The following is an 18,074-nucleotide window of genomic DNA, read 5'->3' as shown; positions in this document are numbered from 1 at the left end:
TTATCAAGCCAATTTGTAAAAATTAGAATAAATAACAGAATACAGAAGCATCTGGATATGTATGACACATTGGAGGAGAGTCCACACAGATTTTTTAAAGCAGGTCATGCTCATGAATATATGAGTGTTTCCAAAGAAGCCAATATGTTTTTGGTGAAACTGATTTCTTTAACTAAGAACATTTGGCTTTATAAGAAAACATGGAGTGAGAATAGAAAGAAAACAATGGGTTAGAAAATTCCGTTTTAGTTATGGAGCGAGACAGGAAACAATGGGAGCTTTGGCCCGACTTCTGTGGGGATAAGGCTATATAAATTAGGGCTTGTCAGCTGGGAAGAGAAGTATCTGAGTTTTATATAGCCATGAATGACAAAGAGAAGCTGAATAGAGAATGATTAATCATTCTGTCTTTCTCAGAAAACCAGAACTAAGGGACACCCAATTAAATTACTAAGCAGCAGATTTAAAGTAGATAATAAGAAGTAGTTTTCCTAACAATACATTATTAAATTGCAGCTCTAATTGCCACAGGGTGTTGTAGAGCCCTGATGTTTAAATGGTTTCAAAATGGGTCTCAGCAAATGGAATATTATTACACATTGGTCGCTATCAAAATTAAATGATCCAGATGTCCTGATTCAATGACTTCTGAAAGATGGAAAATATCCCTCAATATTTTTCTCATTTCTGAGATATTTTTCTTACAAAGCTACTATCAGCCCTTGCTAAAGGCAGAATACTGGATAGGATGGACTTCTGCTAGCATGACAGTGGCTCTATTTTTATAAAACCACTTTCACAGTCATTTTTCAGACTGGAACTACACTTTAAAATAATCTCACTAGACTTGGAGTTTACTGTCCATGCTCTGACCTTATTGTTACACATCTTTTGTATAGCCCAGACTGGATTACTGCAATTAATTCTTTACTAGCTTGCCTGAAGGGCAGATCCAGCCTGCAGCTATTGCAGAATAAAGCAACAAGCTTATTACCAGGAAAGAGCAGATGGGATTTGTGAACTTCCTGCTTCTTTGTTCTCTGCATTGGCAGCCTATTAGAAACTACACTGATTCAGAAATTCCTACTATAGGATACTGTGTAAGTAGCATCCTATAGTATATTTCTACTGGTTTGGGGCATATGACTTCTCAAGTCCAGGAGTAACAGGTTTCATGGGCACATTAGGATGTTTGGGGTTGGTGTTAAAAACATTTTATCAATGCCTTAAAAAAAGAATGGAACCTTCAAGTCTTCAGTGTGGTTTGTAAAGCGCTGATGAAGTTCTGGGTTGATCAAACTCATCAGCTATTGCTGGGATACTGAATGGAAATCATTTACAATTTACAAAAAATGTCAATACTGGGAGGAGTATAATTTCTGTTTAAAAACCCAAACAATTAGGTTAACTATTTAAATGACTAGCATGCTCAAATCATCTTCCCACTAGACAAACAGACCTGCATGAAAACCATGGGACAGTGTATTCATCAACACACATTTTACCTGCCAGCAATTCTGTGTGAAGCTATATTATTAGTGGAATTACGTGTTAATGAAATTACAAGTACACTTAAAATAGAGCAACAAATACAACACAGTCAAATGCATTTTTACCCTTTACTAAATCCACTTGTACAGAAAATGCTTGGAAAAAAGACAGGGTCTCTCCCACTGACTGTGAGCATGGTAGCTGAAGCATGCGCAACTTTAAGCTGCTTTCTACCCATCCTACTGGGTATCAGGCTTAAAGCAGTCCCAGTCAAATAACAGCCAATCTCTGGATCGTTTTCTTGGCAATGAGATGTCTATGATCAATTCATTTGTCTGGAAAAGCATTTGTACCCATGCTAAGGCACGATGCCTGGTCCTAAGATTTTTCTCTTTGACAACTGAGTTCTGAAATGAATGACTGCATGCAACATTTGTGTAGGTGGCACAAACAGTAGAGGGCATTTGAAAATTTGCAACTACCTGTACTCATAACTGAGGACAAGCATTCCCATGGTGACTCTTCAGATCCTGTGCTGCGATGCTACATGCTCTACCGTGTCTTCAAATGTGGCTCCTGATGTATCTTCAAATTGGTGTCTGCATCAAGGTATTTTTAATGATGCAATATCCAGTCCACACACATTCCTGTTCTGACAACTTAAAACTTCAGATACCCATTTACTGGGTTTTTTTGCCAGTCCACTAAATGACTTCGCATCCTTAGTTCATATTTTAAAAAAATTAATTCCTCCATTTTGAATCTCTTCTGAGTGTTTCACAGAATCATCCAGGTTGGAAGAGACCTTCAAGACCATCTAGTCCACCATCAATCTGGCACCACTATAATCACTCCTAAATATCCCCAACTGCCACATCCAGACACCTCTTGCATGCTTCCAGAGACAGTGGCTCCACCACCTACGTGGGCAGCTTATTGCAGTGCCTAACTACTCTTTCAGTGGAAAAAAAATTTATGATCTATAACTGAACCTCTACTGCCTCGTTGCATCCTCCAGCACTGATATTATCATAAACTTCTTGGCTTCTTTTTTTAGTCTATACTAGTGATCTATAATAAACTCAATATTACATATGCTGCCAATTCATCTTTTTGTATCATTTTGCAATCTTACTGGATTAACAGTGCACTTCTATGAATCAAGGCTAGTACCATTATTAGTGATGACAAACTGAGAGATATGCATTTTGCCTGGGACTAAACATGTAGAAGATCAGTTCTTTTTCACTTGTGGGAATAAAGATTACACCTATCTGTAGTAGTAAAAACTGGATTCTGTTACTCACTCTAATAAAACATGGCAGAATTAAGGCCAGATGGTTTTTACACTCTCAACATTTTTCCCCTTCTCCCTTCCAAAGGAACAGAGGAGACACAATTGAAGTTTTGGATTAAGGACTGTCTGGTTGCAAAGTAGTACACTGGGAGCTGTATTTACTCTCTTCATTGACAGAAGTTACATCATCTGGAAGTCAATGCTTTGTGCTCCGTTCTAGCTTCCCTTCTAGTCATTCTTATGGGACTGGTTGTTACTACTTATACTGCAAAAGTGCTTGAAAGACTGACAAACAACAGTGCTGTTGTCCTGTGCACATGCAGAAGAAAGCTTCCAGATCATAAACAAAAGAGGAAATGGTGACAGGCTGATGATTTCAAAGTTGACTTATGCCCTGAACAGAGAAACCTGAGACAGCAACAAAGCACGGTGAAGGCAGCAGTGGCTGGTAGTGCCACTGCTCTGCCTAAAGGTGATGCTCAAAAATTGGGTAGTAACTAACCAATAGCTATTATTAGTGGGTAGCTGAGCAACTCAGACTCACAGAATCATTTAGGATGACAAAGACATCTAAGATCACTGTCTGTTAACCCAGCACTGCCAGCCAGCACATGCTAAACCATCCCCAAGTGCCACATCTACACATCTTTTAAATACTTCCAGGATGGTGACTCAACCACTTCCCTGGGCAGCCTGTTCTAATGCTTGACGACATTTTTGATGAAGAAATATTTTATGATACCTCATCTTAGCCTATCTATCTAAACCTGGCCTGACTTCATGGAGATTTGTTCCCGATTTCGTATCAGAGCTGTAGGAGGCTTAGGACTGTGGCTTAGAAGGTTTTCCCCTATAGCCGCAGCTAGAGGAAATGAACTCAACGAGGGTTGTGTGATGCCTGAGCTGTCTTGAGCAACACTGAATCTCTGCTCACCTCCTAGGTGACAAGAAGAGACACAAGCAATGGCTTCTTACAGTGCTGGGCGATGAAAGACAACGCAAGAACACTACCGTGATTGAACATTATTCATCTCTTTCTCAAAGATCTGCAAGCTACAAGCCCACCTATGTAACTAGATTGTGTTAAGGAAGACATTTCAATACGAGGGCATCTTTCACCTCAGGGGTTCTCCTACACATAACCAGTACATAGTTACGTAGCTTTCTACAATGCTCGGTTCAGTCTTTGCTTCACCACCAACGCAACTTCAAACACGTCTCTTTCCTCGCTTTGCGCCCGAAGTCCCGGCATCAGCATGTTTCAAACCTACAAACGGCGGCTTTTGGCTGAATTAGCTCCTTTCAAGCCCAACAAAGGCTCTATTTGTGATTCCCATTCCCTTCACAGTCTCAATCTGCATAATTACAACCCTGACACCACCAGGCTCTAATTACACGGCTCACGAGAGGCGCGGCGCCCTGGGCCGGATCCAGCCCGCGGGCGGGGCGGGGCGGGGCGGGACGCGCTGGGGTGCAGTGGGGGAAAGGCACTTTCGTTTAAACACCCGGGGCTCCCCCTCGGCGGTGCCCCCCGCCGCCCTTCCCCGGGGCTGGATAGCGGGGGCAGCGGGCGGCTCTTTGTTCCCGCTGAGCGCGTGTGCGCGGCGCTCGGGCTGCCGGAGTGGGAGGGGATCCCGCCCTCGCCGCCGTTAACGGAAGGCGCAGGAGCGGCGGCGGAGCGGGGCCGGGCGGCGCAGGGCCGGGCCCCCGGCGCTGCGAGCGGCGCTCCCCGGCGCTCCCGCCTTCCCCGGGGGCCGGGCGCTGCCCTCCGGCGGCGCGGCGGAGCAGGTGCCGGCGGCGGCAGCGGGCCGGCAGGATGGAGGCTGCCTTACTGAAGCCGGCGATGATGGCGGAGGTGAAAGGGAGCGGCGCTGGCTCTGCCGTCAGCGCCGAGCTGGAGGTGAAGAAGCTCCAGGAGCTGGTGCGGAAGCTGGAGAAGCAGAACGAGCAGCTCCGGAGCCGTGCTGCCGCCGCCGCGGTGGCCACCAGCCCGCCCAGCCCGCACCTGCTGCTGGCTCCACCGCCGGCCTCGGGCGGGCTGCGCCCCGCCAGCCCCCCCATCGCGGGCCCGCCGTGCATGCCCAGCCCGGTGCCCACCCTGCTGTGCACGCCGGAGCCCCTCGCCTACTTCAAGCCGTCGCCCGGGCCGCCGGCGACGGGCGGCGGCGGGCAGGAAGGCGGCGGAGGTCCGGGGGCGGCAGCCACGGTGTTGGACGAGGTGGCGGTGCTGGAGCTGGAGGACGGCTGCGGAGAGGACGAGGATACATGGTACATGCGGCTCGGCCCTGCCCTGTCCCCCCGCCCCGCGGGTCGGTCGCCCCCCGGCCGGGTCTCCTGCAGCGATCTCCCGGCTCTGATTAGCATTAGCCCCCAAATCCACTTGATCTCCCTGCTTAGACTGAAATCTGCTTGCTTTTTTCCTTTTTTTTTTTTTTTTTTTCCCCTTTCTCCACTCCCGCTCCAAACCGTGCCGCCCTGCCGAGGGAAGGGCCCCGTGTGCGGGACGCGGCTCATATCGGGGCTTCACCGCCCGGCTTGCCTGGGGCATCGCGCCGTCCGTGGGGAACAGTGCTGGTTTTACACCCCGAGGAAAATCGTTCAGATCTCAGCCTAGTTTCAGCCTCGTGTTTACATAAGGAATTAAAAATAGCGGAATTTCGTTGCGGGAAAGCCTTGATCTGAGCAGCGCTGCCTCGTCATGCTAAAATCTCTGCCAAATTGTCTCCCATCTTCAGGGATTTGGGAGGGCTTTTGTCTTTAGACGTTGATCTAAATTGTGTATCTTAGGCGCCCACGTAGCTCCAAAAGGCACGGCAGGGTGCTAGTAAATGGAATAAACGGGAAATTAATAGCGAATGAATAAAGCAAAAAATAAAATCGACATGATCGAATGGTTACAGTCCCGTAAAAACAAACAGAAGGGGAGGTTGTAAGGTAGAGATATTAGAGCTAGCGCCTCAAAACCTGTTTCAGCAACGTGGACGAACATTGTAGGGACAGTGCTGGAATACTATCTTGGCTGTATAACCATGTGGAACATCATTGATCCTCAATTGTTTTGAAGTGTCAGTAGCAATATATAGATCACCTTTATTTAAATAGTATCTGTAGAGTACCTGTCTTAAGCTTCCATGTGGCTTTATTTTTTATGAGGTTAGTTTTTGAATCAAGCTAAAGTTAATGTTGGATGAAAATAAAATGCAGTATAAAGAAGCTGAGATGTGTTCAAACATCCTTAATTTTGGTAGAAGATAAGGTGATCAAAAATCAGTCTAAATGTTAGAAAAATTTGTGCTTCATGGTACACAATACTGTGTTTCTGAAAATGGCTTTGGAGAATCATGTACAAATTGTGTGGAAAATTTTGTTGCTTCATTGTGTATGTGGTTGGTCTGTGCAGGACTGGTTTGGGCTTGTCAGTCCAGACTTAAGCAAATTTTGCATTGTTTCCAACTCGTAGCTTTCCTAGCATTAAGGAATATCAAATTTGTTTGATACTGCCCCGTTAAACAAAATGCTTTCCTTGTTTACATTTTAAGGTGGTAGTCACTCGTCCATCGTTGCATTATGTGTTGTAGTAAAATTTCCAATTTGATTTTCTCCCTGGGAGCAATCCTAGATTTGGGTGCCAGAATTTACCTTTATGTCACGCATGTATGTGTCCACAGGCAGAATTTAATGACAGGGATTTCTTAACAAATTTATTCCACTAAGAGTGAGTTGTTTTAGCTGTTGTTTCTTAGTTCAAGGATAAATCTCTGTCATTGTCCATGAAAGGTCAGGCGTGTGATACCAGTTGCTTGGGGCTTTTTTGTTATCTCAGTCTTTAAAGCAAACTGCTATCTGGAAAGGCAAAGCCTTCAGTGTATATCCTAGTTGTTGATTAGTAGTTTTAGGCCTTAAATACCTTTGGTTTTTTGTGTTTTACTTTTTTGTTGTTTTGTTGTTGTTTTGTTTTGTTACCTGCAGTTACAAAAAACCCCAAAACCAACTAACCCTGTGGAACTGTAGACAAGTCAAACTACTTCGTAGTGTTCAGCTTTTTACAGGAAGGTCTGATCATCAGTCATATGTTTAGCTTTTGAAGCGCTTCTGCAGGTTAACAGGAAGCCTGAAAGCTTTTCTTTGCTTTTTGGTTTTCTCAGTATCACTTTTTTAAATGTGTGGTCAGGCACCGCAGGAAGTCTGGGGAAATGAGTCCTCTTCTCAGAGCAATTCAATAGTTGATCTCTGCTGGGATTGCCAAGAGAGATAGATAGCAATCACAGTGAGGATATTTATTCCGTGTGAACTGAATGACAGTGCTGATTGACTTCAAAAGCAAAAAAACTCCGTGGAGCAGACACTGGCGAGGGGTTGCTCTGGTGGGACTTGGGTAGCTCTTGAGACAAAACCATGAAGGTGAAAGGCTGCTGCTACCTGTTAGTGACCCCCTGAGGGGCAAAATCTTGTTCAGTTTTTGGTCTTGCCTTTCCCTCCTGCTTTGTGCAGGCCAAATCCCTATGCAGTCTGTGGAGTGTTTTTCTGGTGCCTTGAGAATCTGCCTCTGGCTGTCCCTAGCCGCCTGTCTCGGAGATGGTCAGGGCAGGGAGCTGCGAGTCACCTCCAGCAGACAAGAATAGTTTGCTTCCTGGAAGATTTGCACTCTCCCAGGTGAATTGGCATCTGCTGTGCCTGCTAATCTGCCACAGTGACAACAGCAACCCAGGTCTCAGCCTCAAGAATTCTCCCAAGAAATCTGCTTTGAAACCTGGTTTCCTAACGTGCAACTTATCAGTTCCCAACTCTTGTCTGAGAATAATGCACGTACATTAGATTTTCTTGCATATGTGCATTTTTTTTCTTTTCTGCTGGTGTTGAGTATTGAAAATGGATTTTCATTGTTTCTCATCAAATGTTTTTTAATCATTATGAATATGACTTGAACAACATCTGGTTCATCTGGGTGAAGATAAAATCAGATACTGAAATTATGTAGATTTCCAGTGAAGATATGTATAGGAAAAAGCAAGAGCACCTTTGGTGTGTGTATAGCACCTAACACATTTCAGCTTTGGGCAGTGCTGAAATTCAGACAATGGTAGATTTTAGTGTGACATCTACTTGAACTTTGGACATGCCAGACCGGTAGAGTTAATATTTTGCCACCTACTTTTCTGAGGAGGGAAGAAAGAAAACTAATGTAAGCTCTTCTACTTCAGAATGTATTTTTTTAATTAGATATCCTCTTGCAGGGCTTTGCATGTTATGAATTATTAGTGAGCTAATAGGAAAGTGAGCTTACAAAAGCAGGCTTTCAAGTGCTGTGTATCTTGCTGATACTTCTGTGTATTTTGGTTAAGGTTGTACGTCTTGCCTACCAAGACTCACACTCCTCCAGAGAAATCACTGAGTCCTCTGCAGTGGTGCAGGCGTGTTCTGGATCATCCAACTCCAGAGATAGAAGCTGCAAAACGTTCCCTATGCTTTAGATTGGAGCAAGGTAATACTATTTTGTTAATTTCTTGTTAGGAGGTTGTCATTTTTGGTCTGGTGTCCCACTCGTCTTTGGTGTTTTCACAATTTAGGAGGCTTTACACATGGCAGACATGCATTTTCCTCATATGTATGCAAGTCTTCCTTCGTTACATAAATGCTAACAAATGTTTGAATTTTTTCATGCAGTTTTTAAAGTATTTGCCTCCTTTGTTAGCTTTTTTTTCTTCTGCACAGCTTGTTCTAACTTGTCAGTTTTCATCCATGGCTTAAAATAGAGGACCTCCTGGTAAGGAAATATTGGTGCTAACTTTACTATTGGCATATCTGTTCAGGTTTGAAGAAGGGTGCTTTTTGTTTTTTGTAAAGTCAAATTTATCATGGGCTACAAATCTTTAAAGGCATATTTATCAACATCTAATGTAGTGTCAGTACTTTGCTAAGTATAGCACACACCAAAAAGAGGTGTAACTTGACTGTAGTGCTGTTTTGTTGGCCTCTGGGTAATCTCAGGTACTGGAATCCGTCTGATGGCTGTTTAGTGCTGGGAACTTGAAGAATTATCTCTGTGCGCACTGACTTTTGTTTTAAGTAAATACCAGACAGCAGTCTTCTTACTTTCTTACCATCTGGGGTCCAATTAAGATTGTATTAAGTGTTGTTGAGGAAAGCAATTAAGGGAGGATATTAAGGTTTATAACTCACAAGGAAAGAAGAAGAAAATGAACAGTAAAGGAAGATGACAGAAGAAGGAATAAAGCTAATGACAGCATGAAAATATGGCTGTATAAATTAGCTACAGCTGTCATTAAGAGAGATTATGTTCCTGTATGCTTTGGAGGATATGGTTAGCTGTGGATAAGTCTTATCCAAAATCAGGCTTTTAAATGAATCAGGCTCTGAAGGCATCTGCCTCTTTGCATTGACTCTAAAAGATGCTACAATGATTATTGCTCTAGAAATACTTAGCTGAACTTATTTGCCTCAAGTTACATGGGGCAAGCTGTGGTTCCTATATTTGTAATCATGCCATCTAGTTTTAGGGTGGACTTTGCCTTGTTAATTGGGTATCTGAGTTCAGGTGTCTGTAGGGTGAGCTGAGTATCGTGCTTGACCATCTGTGGAAGTTCTGTCTGTAGAGTCAGGGGAGCTGCTCAGGTGACAAGGTGTAGGTGTTGACTGTAGAATGAATTTAGTAGCTCTCTTGAGTCCACTGACAGTAATGGGTGCTTGGCACTCAACCCCATGTGCTCACCTGAAGGTACATCTGTGTGGGGTTCTTCATCCAACAGTGGAGAGCAATCTTGTGTAGAAGCTCTGTTTGGATTGCCCCACATAGGTATTCAGTGCTATTTGAGATGGCCTGTTACCCTGGTTTCTGTTCAGGACAGATGCAGACCTTCCAAAGGTCTGTGCTTCTACTGTCCTTTAATGATATCTTGGCCTCCCTAGAGGCCTCTCAGGTGGGTAGGCACATCTGAGTATGGACAATTGAGTCAAGCCTGTAATGTCAGTGGAGAAAAGCAAGAGGACTGTATGACCTGGTTTTTTTTCCCTTACAAGGGTTTATTTAAATTGAATAGGAAATAAAGGTTTCAAATTTAAGTCACTCTAGGGTTATCAGTTGAGTTTCTCTCTCTGCAGAAGTCACAGCAAGTGACATATGTCACTGAGTTATGTTGACAATGAGTTAGTCTGATCCATATGTTCTACTCATGGCAATTGGCTCATGAATTTCCTGAGGTCTGTAGAAAGTTTCTGAGAAATTATATGCCATAAATAAAACCTATTATGGGAGCAGTATGTTCAGGGAGGGAATAGACTTGTGTTTATACTACAGCAATTCTTTGGTAAAATTGCTTTAATTAATAATTCAGTGTAGACTTGATTAATACTCGTATGTCTAAGTATTTTCCTTTAGCACTTGTACCTTTACAAGTAATACATAATAAGCAAATGTCATCCTTCTTATTCTTAAATTTTTAGAAGTTGATTTCACAATATTTATTTATTCCTTAGTTTTTCAACCAGATGTGAGACTTTTGTAAGAATCTAATAATTTGGTTTTCGAAGTACAGCAAACTTTCTGTAACCTGACTTTCTTGTGTTTTGTTTTGCAGTGCACTCAATCAGTAATATACATGTATAAATATATACACATAATTCATCCAGATTTTATAAGTGACTTAGTAAGAATGGCATTCTTCTTTTCTGGTACTAAAGTTTCAAACTTAGTACTTGTAAGTCAAATGGTGTTTTCCCCTTTTAGCCATATGCCTTGCAAGGGCATTGTCAAGATATTTTGAAATCTAGTTGTGCCTCTTCCTGCTTGGCCCTCAATCAATGGTTAGCACTGAAGTACTTGAGAACTATTAAATGCATAGTCAAAAAACATTTATAGTGTACCAGAGTGTGATTTCTGAAATGGCTTATTGGTAGAATTCGCTTACTGCATGGTGCATTAGCCAAAAATTAAACCAGTTTAGTTATGTTAGGTCTTTAGACACCATAGTGCACATGGAAATAAAAAGCAGCAAAAATTGATTTTTGACTGCTAAGTCAGCATATCTGAATAAGTTCATGCACAGAGAAGAGCTGTGAGCCAAAACAAGTAAAAGTTTTGCCAGTCTGTTTTTGAGTTGTAACAAATTCCTGTTCTCTTACTAAGATTTTGAATCCTGCCCTCATTTATTCCTGCTTGTGTGAATTTTTCTTACTACATTAAATCCTGATTTTCATAAAAGTTTTAATTTGTTTTTTGAAATATCCCAGCATTAGGGTGTCTCATAACAAGGCTAACTGCCAAAGCAGTCCAAGGCAATAAAATAGTCCAATGGGTACTTGGTCTTTCAGGCCAGAAAATCACTTGAATTGGGAGTATTCTCTTCTCACTTTGCTGCACTCACCAGCCTGTTTCTTTTCTAGTGAAAATGAATGTTTTGAGTATTTCATGGTGGATGTTAAGAATTCTTCTTGGCATAAATCCTTAAGGTTTATTATAAGCACGGAGGTGGTCTCCAGCAGGCGGTTCTTCTGTGAACCGCTGTGGGAACTTGGGCAAGCTTCTCAACATTCCTCTGGTCTACCGCTAAGTAGGTAAAGCTTTTATAATGTTTATAATGAACTAGGCTTATTACAAACCCTGTTTCTGTGGATTAAGCATGCTAGCTTTAAGGAGGATGAAAGTTAAATGTAACCTCCTACGGTAAGATCTTCGCTTGGAATCGTTCCTGTTTTCTGTGAACAGTTACGGTCTTGAGGTAATATTTGTTTGTTGTTTGTTTCAGTTGTTCTAGCTCAGTGGGCTGGCCTGGATCACATCTTTCTTCTTGCTCTTTGTCAATTATCTTTTGTTTGAAACATGTCTGGTTTGTTAGGCTTAACAGCAGTTCTCTCACTATTGTAGGGTCAGTTTCCTTGCTGTGTGGATTTTAATCTTGCTGCCTATTTTATTTTTTTAGGTTAATTTAAATGAACAGGGCCACCTAACAGTCTTAATGGTGTGGTAGAGCCTCTTCTGTGTTTTTTGGCAGTAGTTGAAGATGTTAGGACATGTATTAAGTTCAGTGAGCAGAGAGATGTGACATGTAAGCTTCCTAGCTGATGTAGATGAGTATAACCCTTCTGAAACTGATGAGACAGTGGTGATTGACACCCTGGCTGAAGATACACTGCATAACTTCACCTCTGCAAAAAGCTGTGAAGCGGGCGGATGGATAAACTGAGGACTTAAGAGGCTTAGGAAGGAGTCAGTCTGTAGGAGCTCAGCTTTTATGCAGGGCTTCAAAGCATAACTCATCCAATTCTGCCTTCCAGAGAGGAATCTCCACTTGCTTGGGGAATATGAAATGTTGGCTAGATTCAGAGTTTGGCTTAGATGAGTTCTTACTCAGAAATACCATTTCAGATGTTTAGAAACAGTAGACAACTGAAGTCTGTAGGTTTTGCAGTTGGCTGCAGTAGTTTAAAGAGTAAAACTCTTGTTTCTTAAATTATTATTGTGCTTCAGGATGGATGCTGTTATATCATCTGTGGATGATAAGTTATGTTGTGATACAGATCCATTGCAGTTTCTCTCCATTGCTTATGATTCCACAAAACAAAGATTGTCATTAGTGTTACTGTGCTGGATCCCATTACAATAGCACTGTATTCTTTTTTTCTGTTAAAAAAAAAATCTGGTAGGTTATAGCTGGTAGGCCCCCAGGGAGGAGGTTTTATCTGGATGTATAACTTGTGGCTTATGCAAGAAGAGGCAGTGTTCTGTCACCTTATTCTAACTCTCTTGCAACTTCTATGGGTTCATAGTGAAATAATGTAGTTTGGAGTCTTTAAGATACGGAATACACTCTGTCAACTGTTAAAAACCTCTGTCATAGGGAACTTCTTTGCTGTAGTCTGTTAACACCAGAAACAAGCAGAAAGTGCTGTAAGTGAACAAAAGTTTTTATCTTGTATACTTGAGCTGGATCCAGTGCTGAACCAAGGGCAAGGTGGCTTTTTCTATTTTTTTTTCTGAAGTAGATTTATTAGGTTTAATTTTATTTGCTGTCCATTGATGGATCAGATATGTATGTTGTGATACTCAGTACTGGATTAACAAAATTTCATTTAGCTTTCTTGCTCATATATAATGCAGGTTAGTTCTATGTAAATTGCTTTTGAGGCAGGAAATAATAATGTGCAGAAGCTTGCGGATGATTGTTGCTTCCATCATAAATAAAACGTCTAAAACTCTAGAAGGAATAAAAAAAGTGGCATGAGAAGTTTGGTTCCTTTTTGTGTATGTTTCTGATAATAAAAAATGATAAGCAACCATAGCTCTTATCCACATCTTAGCACCTTTTGAGGAATGGTCTCGAAGGCCAGGCTGTTTAGGCATCTTCTGCTGCAGTACAAGCTTAGTGCTTGGAGTGCACCTATGCATGCACAGCAGTTACTTCCTGGTAGATTTCATTTATTTGAAGTGACTTGTTATAGCAGCTGCATAATTCCAAGCTCTTCTTAGAGGTTTTACAAATGCTGATACCACTGGATTTTCTAGCATAGCTGCTGGAGATTTTTGTATTTCAATTTGGAAGAACTCAGGTTTGATACTCTACTTGCATTTCAAACACAGTATTTCTCTCTGCCGCTGTAACATTGCTACTCTGCAAATACACTTGAAGATAGAAGTGTTTGGTTTAAAACCCTTATGGCAACAAATGCGTAGAAGATCAGACACTTTTGATTAACTTCAGAGATACGTGTTGCCTTTCTACTACAGCTCTTTCAGTATGATTTCTGCCTTTTATTAAATTACATTATACATACTATTTAAGAATTTAATTTCATATTTGGGGATTGATTGTTGTGCAGCTCATAATTATTTGCTTAGAATAGAGTTCTGGTTATCGTTACACTTGCAAGAGGAAGCTGAATTCTGAAATGTCTGTAGAGAGGTGGTGTTAGGTCTTGCCTCAGTTGAGAAAACACCTATCCCATTTTAGAGTGTGTGTTTTTTTAATCCATGCTGACTACTGAGCTAGCATTATCATCTCATCATGAGTGGTTAAACAGCTAGAAACACTGTTAAATTTCACCTGAGGATTTCAGTAGGCTGATTCTTATTTAAAATAACTTACACTCACAATATAAGTTCAAAGTAAAGCAGTGTGTGTCTAAAAGCAGTCGAAGTAGCATCAACACTGTTCTATGCTGAAAGTACAGGCACATTTAGTGTTACCCAGCAGAGTACTAATCACTGGGTTGGTTTCTGAAGTATGCAACTTCTTTCCTATATAGAAATTAAAAAGAAACCTAGGTTTTAATATTTGACTTGAGGGCATTTGAAAGCTTATTATCCTCTGGAGATATTTTTGCTATTGAAAGGAGTATCTTTTCAAAACTGGACTGTTCTGGATGCTGTCATTTCATTTTTGCTTCTAATAGTCTTAGGTGTCTTGCTCACTGTTTGTTAGTCCCCACATTATTGTTACAGCTTTTGTCTTTCATGTTGTCTTTCTTCCACGGTCTGTTTTTGGTATCTGCAGAAGAGAGCTGGGAATAACATTTCAGAATGCAGACAAGTGTGATATGTAGAGGTAGCACTGCTTCTTGACTAAAACATTTCTGTATTTTCACTTTCAGGGAGTACTTTGGTTCTTGTCTTCATAATATTGCATCTTTTGGGAGGCTTTTGTTCACACTGTGATGTGTGTGTTTTCATGTGTTTTTATGCCGTGACCCTTAAGTGTCTTCTGATTGGTTACTTCTGGGATATAGTCTACAGTCCTGTAAATGTGTCAGGCAGTCCTTCTTGGCAACTGACCTTGGTTTTAATATACTAGAAGAAAATTGATTATTTGCACTTGCTTTCCTAAGTGTTCCACATTCAGCATCTCTGTTCATATTTCATAGAAATAAGATGTTTACATCAATAATTTGCTTTTACCTAAGGGTTTATGCAACAGTTCTTGTAATAAAATTCTTTTGACTCTACTCGATAATGAAATGTAGTTAGTAAGCTCTAATCTGAATACTTATGGGGCACAGGCATTCACAGATTTTCTTGATTTTTTTTTTTTTTTTTATGTTGCAAGACAGAAGATGAGTTATTACAAATGATAGAGACATAGGAGTTTCTAAAAATAAAATTCCCGTGTGTTCTATTTTTTTTTCCCTTCATGACATTCCTTTAAAATACTGTTTTCTTAATTTTACTTCTGAAATTGGGATACTCTTGTAAGATTTTTAATTACAGAAAATGTTTTCTTGGGGAGTATTTACCCTTGGTAAAGTCACTAAGCCTTTCTAAAAGTCTTCTGCATGTGGGTTTACCAAACACAGTAATGGAATGCTTCATTGAAAGCTTCACACTTACAAAGTCTAAGGGGAAAAAAGTAGTAAAAGTATGCCTGTTGGACAAAAAAAAAAAAAAATCTTTGTCAGAAAAAAATACTTACAATCTAGGTGGTTCCTGTTTTGAAAAAAGATTTGCAGCATTTAAAGACTACCTTTTTGGTAATTTTAAAGGATTTAAGTCACTGCAGGAAGTTCTTGAATGTTTTATACTGTGATTGGAGTATTTGGCTATAAGAGGTTATGAGGTAACAATTTTTAAAATAACATTGAGCTGGTAGCATAGGCATTTCTTTGTTTTACCTATGTTATATATTTTTAAATCTATTCTGTTGTGTACCCAAGACTAAAGAGGTACGGGATCACGTTCACTGGTGAATTTGGACCACCATTACCACTGCTACAATGTAAAGTACATGTTAACCAAGGCTACACAGCTGGCTGAGCTCAGACTGACCCCTTTTCATAACACCAGAGAAATCTGTATGACAACACCATTCTGGGAGAGCTTTTTGCTTGAAAATGGTGGCTGTTTGCTGAGCATAGTCAACCCTGTGTGCCCCTCTAATGCAGAGGGGGTCACTGCACTTGCAGTCTGACTTGGAACAGACAAGTTCTCCTACTTTTGGGAAGACGTCAGCTTCTTTGTATTCACTTGTCTTTTCCCATTAGGTAGTACCAAGTACAAGTGTTGGTTTTGCTGCCTGCCCTGTATTAATTCAGGGTGAGGGAACTTGAAGTGCACAATTCTAAAATGGTTACTCAGGGAGTTAGAGGTGAAGATACCCTCATGCAGTCAGAAAAATTCCTCTGTAAAAGTTGATGAGTTGTGTCCTCTGCTGCATGGGAGAGATCAGTTGCTTTTTCTTAGTTTTGTCTGCAGTTGATGAAGGACAGATTGTTTCTGAGTTAAGTACAATAAGGATTTGTAAGAGCTCTTTTTGATACTAAATGTTACATGCAATTTCACTGAACATCAGTCATTTAAGTTAGGTATCTGTGAGAAACTATCTGTCCACTGATTCTGAAGAAGCCAAGGGCAGTCCACCCAACCATTCTTAAACAGTTGTGCGAGCTGAGTCTGGAGATACTAATTTCTCTCCACTAATTGGGAAAAAAAACCTTGGAGTACTTAGCATCAGAAGAATTTAGATTATTACATAAAAAGCAGTATTTGTATTTTTAACAAGTTTTGAATACCCTCTGCATTTTGCAAGAATAGCTCTGGTGCCTTTAATTCAGAGATGGTTTCTCACCGGCCCTTCAATCATGGCACTTCAGACCTTGTTTGTAATCATTTGTTTAGAAGCTAAGCTCATTCTCCAAAATGAGGACACAGGATGCTTGGGGATTTTTTTGTGTTTTCACATACTAGTAGCTATCTGTATCTTTCTATGAAAGGCACAAAAATTTTGTGCCATATTCCAATCACTGGTGAAATGGTGTAAATTCTATTGTTGTGTTTGCTAGTCTTAAGTTAGATACATGGGATATTGCTTAGTGTTGCAGCTGTATCACAGAGGAACATCTGTATGATTGATTCTTCCTTGGAAATACATTTTGTGTCTCAATTTCCATCTCCAGACATGGAGCTGTTTCTCTTGTGTCTGACTGTAAGGACCTTGTTGTTGGGTCTCAGGTATTTATGAGAATTCACAGAACATGTAATGGTCCAGATTTGTTCCACCTAATCTTAGTCTCATGGCTAAAAAATAAATAGTTTAGGGTTCAATCACTTTGACTGTGATTCATTGGTCTTAGGGTGGTAGGCATAATTGGACATGCTTTTGCATCCTTGAGGTATCTGGGTGGGCAGATGGGTATGACACAGGATGTGCACAATAGCCTCACTTAACTGGACCAGCTGGAGCACCTAAAATGTCATTACATTCTGGTTTTAGATGGCTGAATCATGCCCTTGCTGTTTTGTGCTGAAGGATGGGTTCTGCTCCAGACTGTAGGTGTTTAAATGAGGCTGTCTGCAAGCAGACCCTTCTGTGTGTATGGGTGCATTGTTTTGTCTTTTCTGTTTAGAATTGCTTTTTACATGTGAGAAAATTCAATATGCACTTTATATTAATGCTGTCATGTCATAGAAAAGTTACCAGCACACAAGAAAGTAAGTGCAAGATCACTCACATGGTAAAAGTGTGCTGGTGCAAGTTGACTTTAAGTAGTATTAGTTACTTGCCACTTCATTTAAAATCACTTCAAAATCATGTAGAGATTTGTGTCAGAAGTTACAGTAAGCTCTTAGGGCTAGGGACTTTTTAATGAAAGAGTAGAGTTGAGTAGTAAGTCTGTAGAATTTGCATCTGACTGATACCATATTTTTTTTAATTATTATTTTGTTTTATTTTAAAGTTAGTTGGCACTTGATGTATTTGTGGCTTTTGTTTTTGGCAATTTTTTCTTCATAACATGTTTGAAGTCCGTTGCAGGTGCAGGGCAGGGTTTTGTGGCCTGTGGTGTGGGTGATAGCAACTGAGTCATCTGTTGTGTTGTTGCCTTCCGCTGCAGAGGACTTGACTCAGCATCCTAACATCCTAATGTCCTTTCTTCCTAAAAGTCCACCATGTCCTTCAAGCAGCTCAGTGGAATGCTAGCAAACCTTCTCCGTGTTCTTTGTTCCTTCTTCCTAGCCCATAAGAAAAGGGGATACAGAATGGTTTGCAGGCCAGGATGAAATAGGGCAAAGTGGAGTGACAGAATCTTGGCTGCAGCCCGTTCCTTCATGGTATCATCAGTTTTCTTTTTTGTCATCTCTGCTTCATGTATTGCAGTTGTATATACAGTGTTCAGACTGCTTCGTGGTTGTTTCTTACTGTCTTTTGAAACACTGGGTGTGAAATAACTTCACTATGGTCACAAATAGATCTTTATTTATAAATAAAAAACCAAATCTCCATTTGTAAGTAAGCACAGATGTGCTTGTTGTGTTGGACATAGTCCAAAAAATATTTTACTTGTT

The 18,074-nt window shown here is 40.9% G+C and overlaps 1 protein-coding gene across 4 annotated transcripts in view; it reads left to right on the top strand.

The window, feature by feature from the left end:
- Positions 1-3,729: 3,729 nt before the first annotated feature.
- SLAIN1 (SLAIN motif family member 1) overlaps positions 3,730-18,074 on the top strand; it is a 51,134-nt gene continuing 36,789 nt past the window's right edge. Inside the window, exons 1-2 of one of the 4 annotated variants that reach the window (XM_042029607.1) lie at positions 3,730-3,800; positions 8,131-8,270. In XM_042029607.1, the coding sequence (XP_041885541.1) occupies positions 3,775-3,800; positions 8,131-8,270 (166 nt within the window). In that variant the 5' untranslated portion in view covers positions 3,730-3,774. Of the gene's footprint in view, positions 3,801-4,380; positions 5,057-8,130; positions 8,271-18,074 lie in introns of those variants that run through there. The other 3 variants (XM_042029606.1, XM_042029604.1, XM_042029605.1) reach the window with 3 other exon arrangements.

The sequence above is a fragment of the Corvus kubaryi genome, unplaced genomic scaffold (assembly GCF_017639235.1).
Source record: "Corvus kubaryi isolate FWS band 111438036 unplaced genomic scaffold, C.kubaryi_AGA036_p1.0 37328, whole genome shotgun sequence".
Lineage (NCBI taxonomy): Eukaryota > Metazoa > Chordata > Aves > Passeriformes > Corvidae > Corvus > Corvus kubaryi.
Note: the sequence above shows the minus strand (reverse complement) of the source record. Positions and strands in the feature narration are given on the sequence as shown.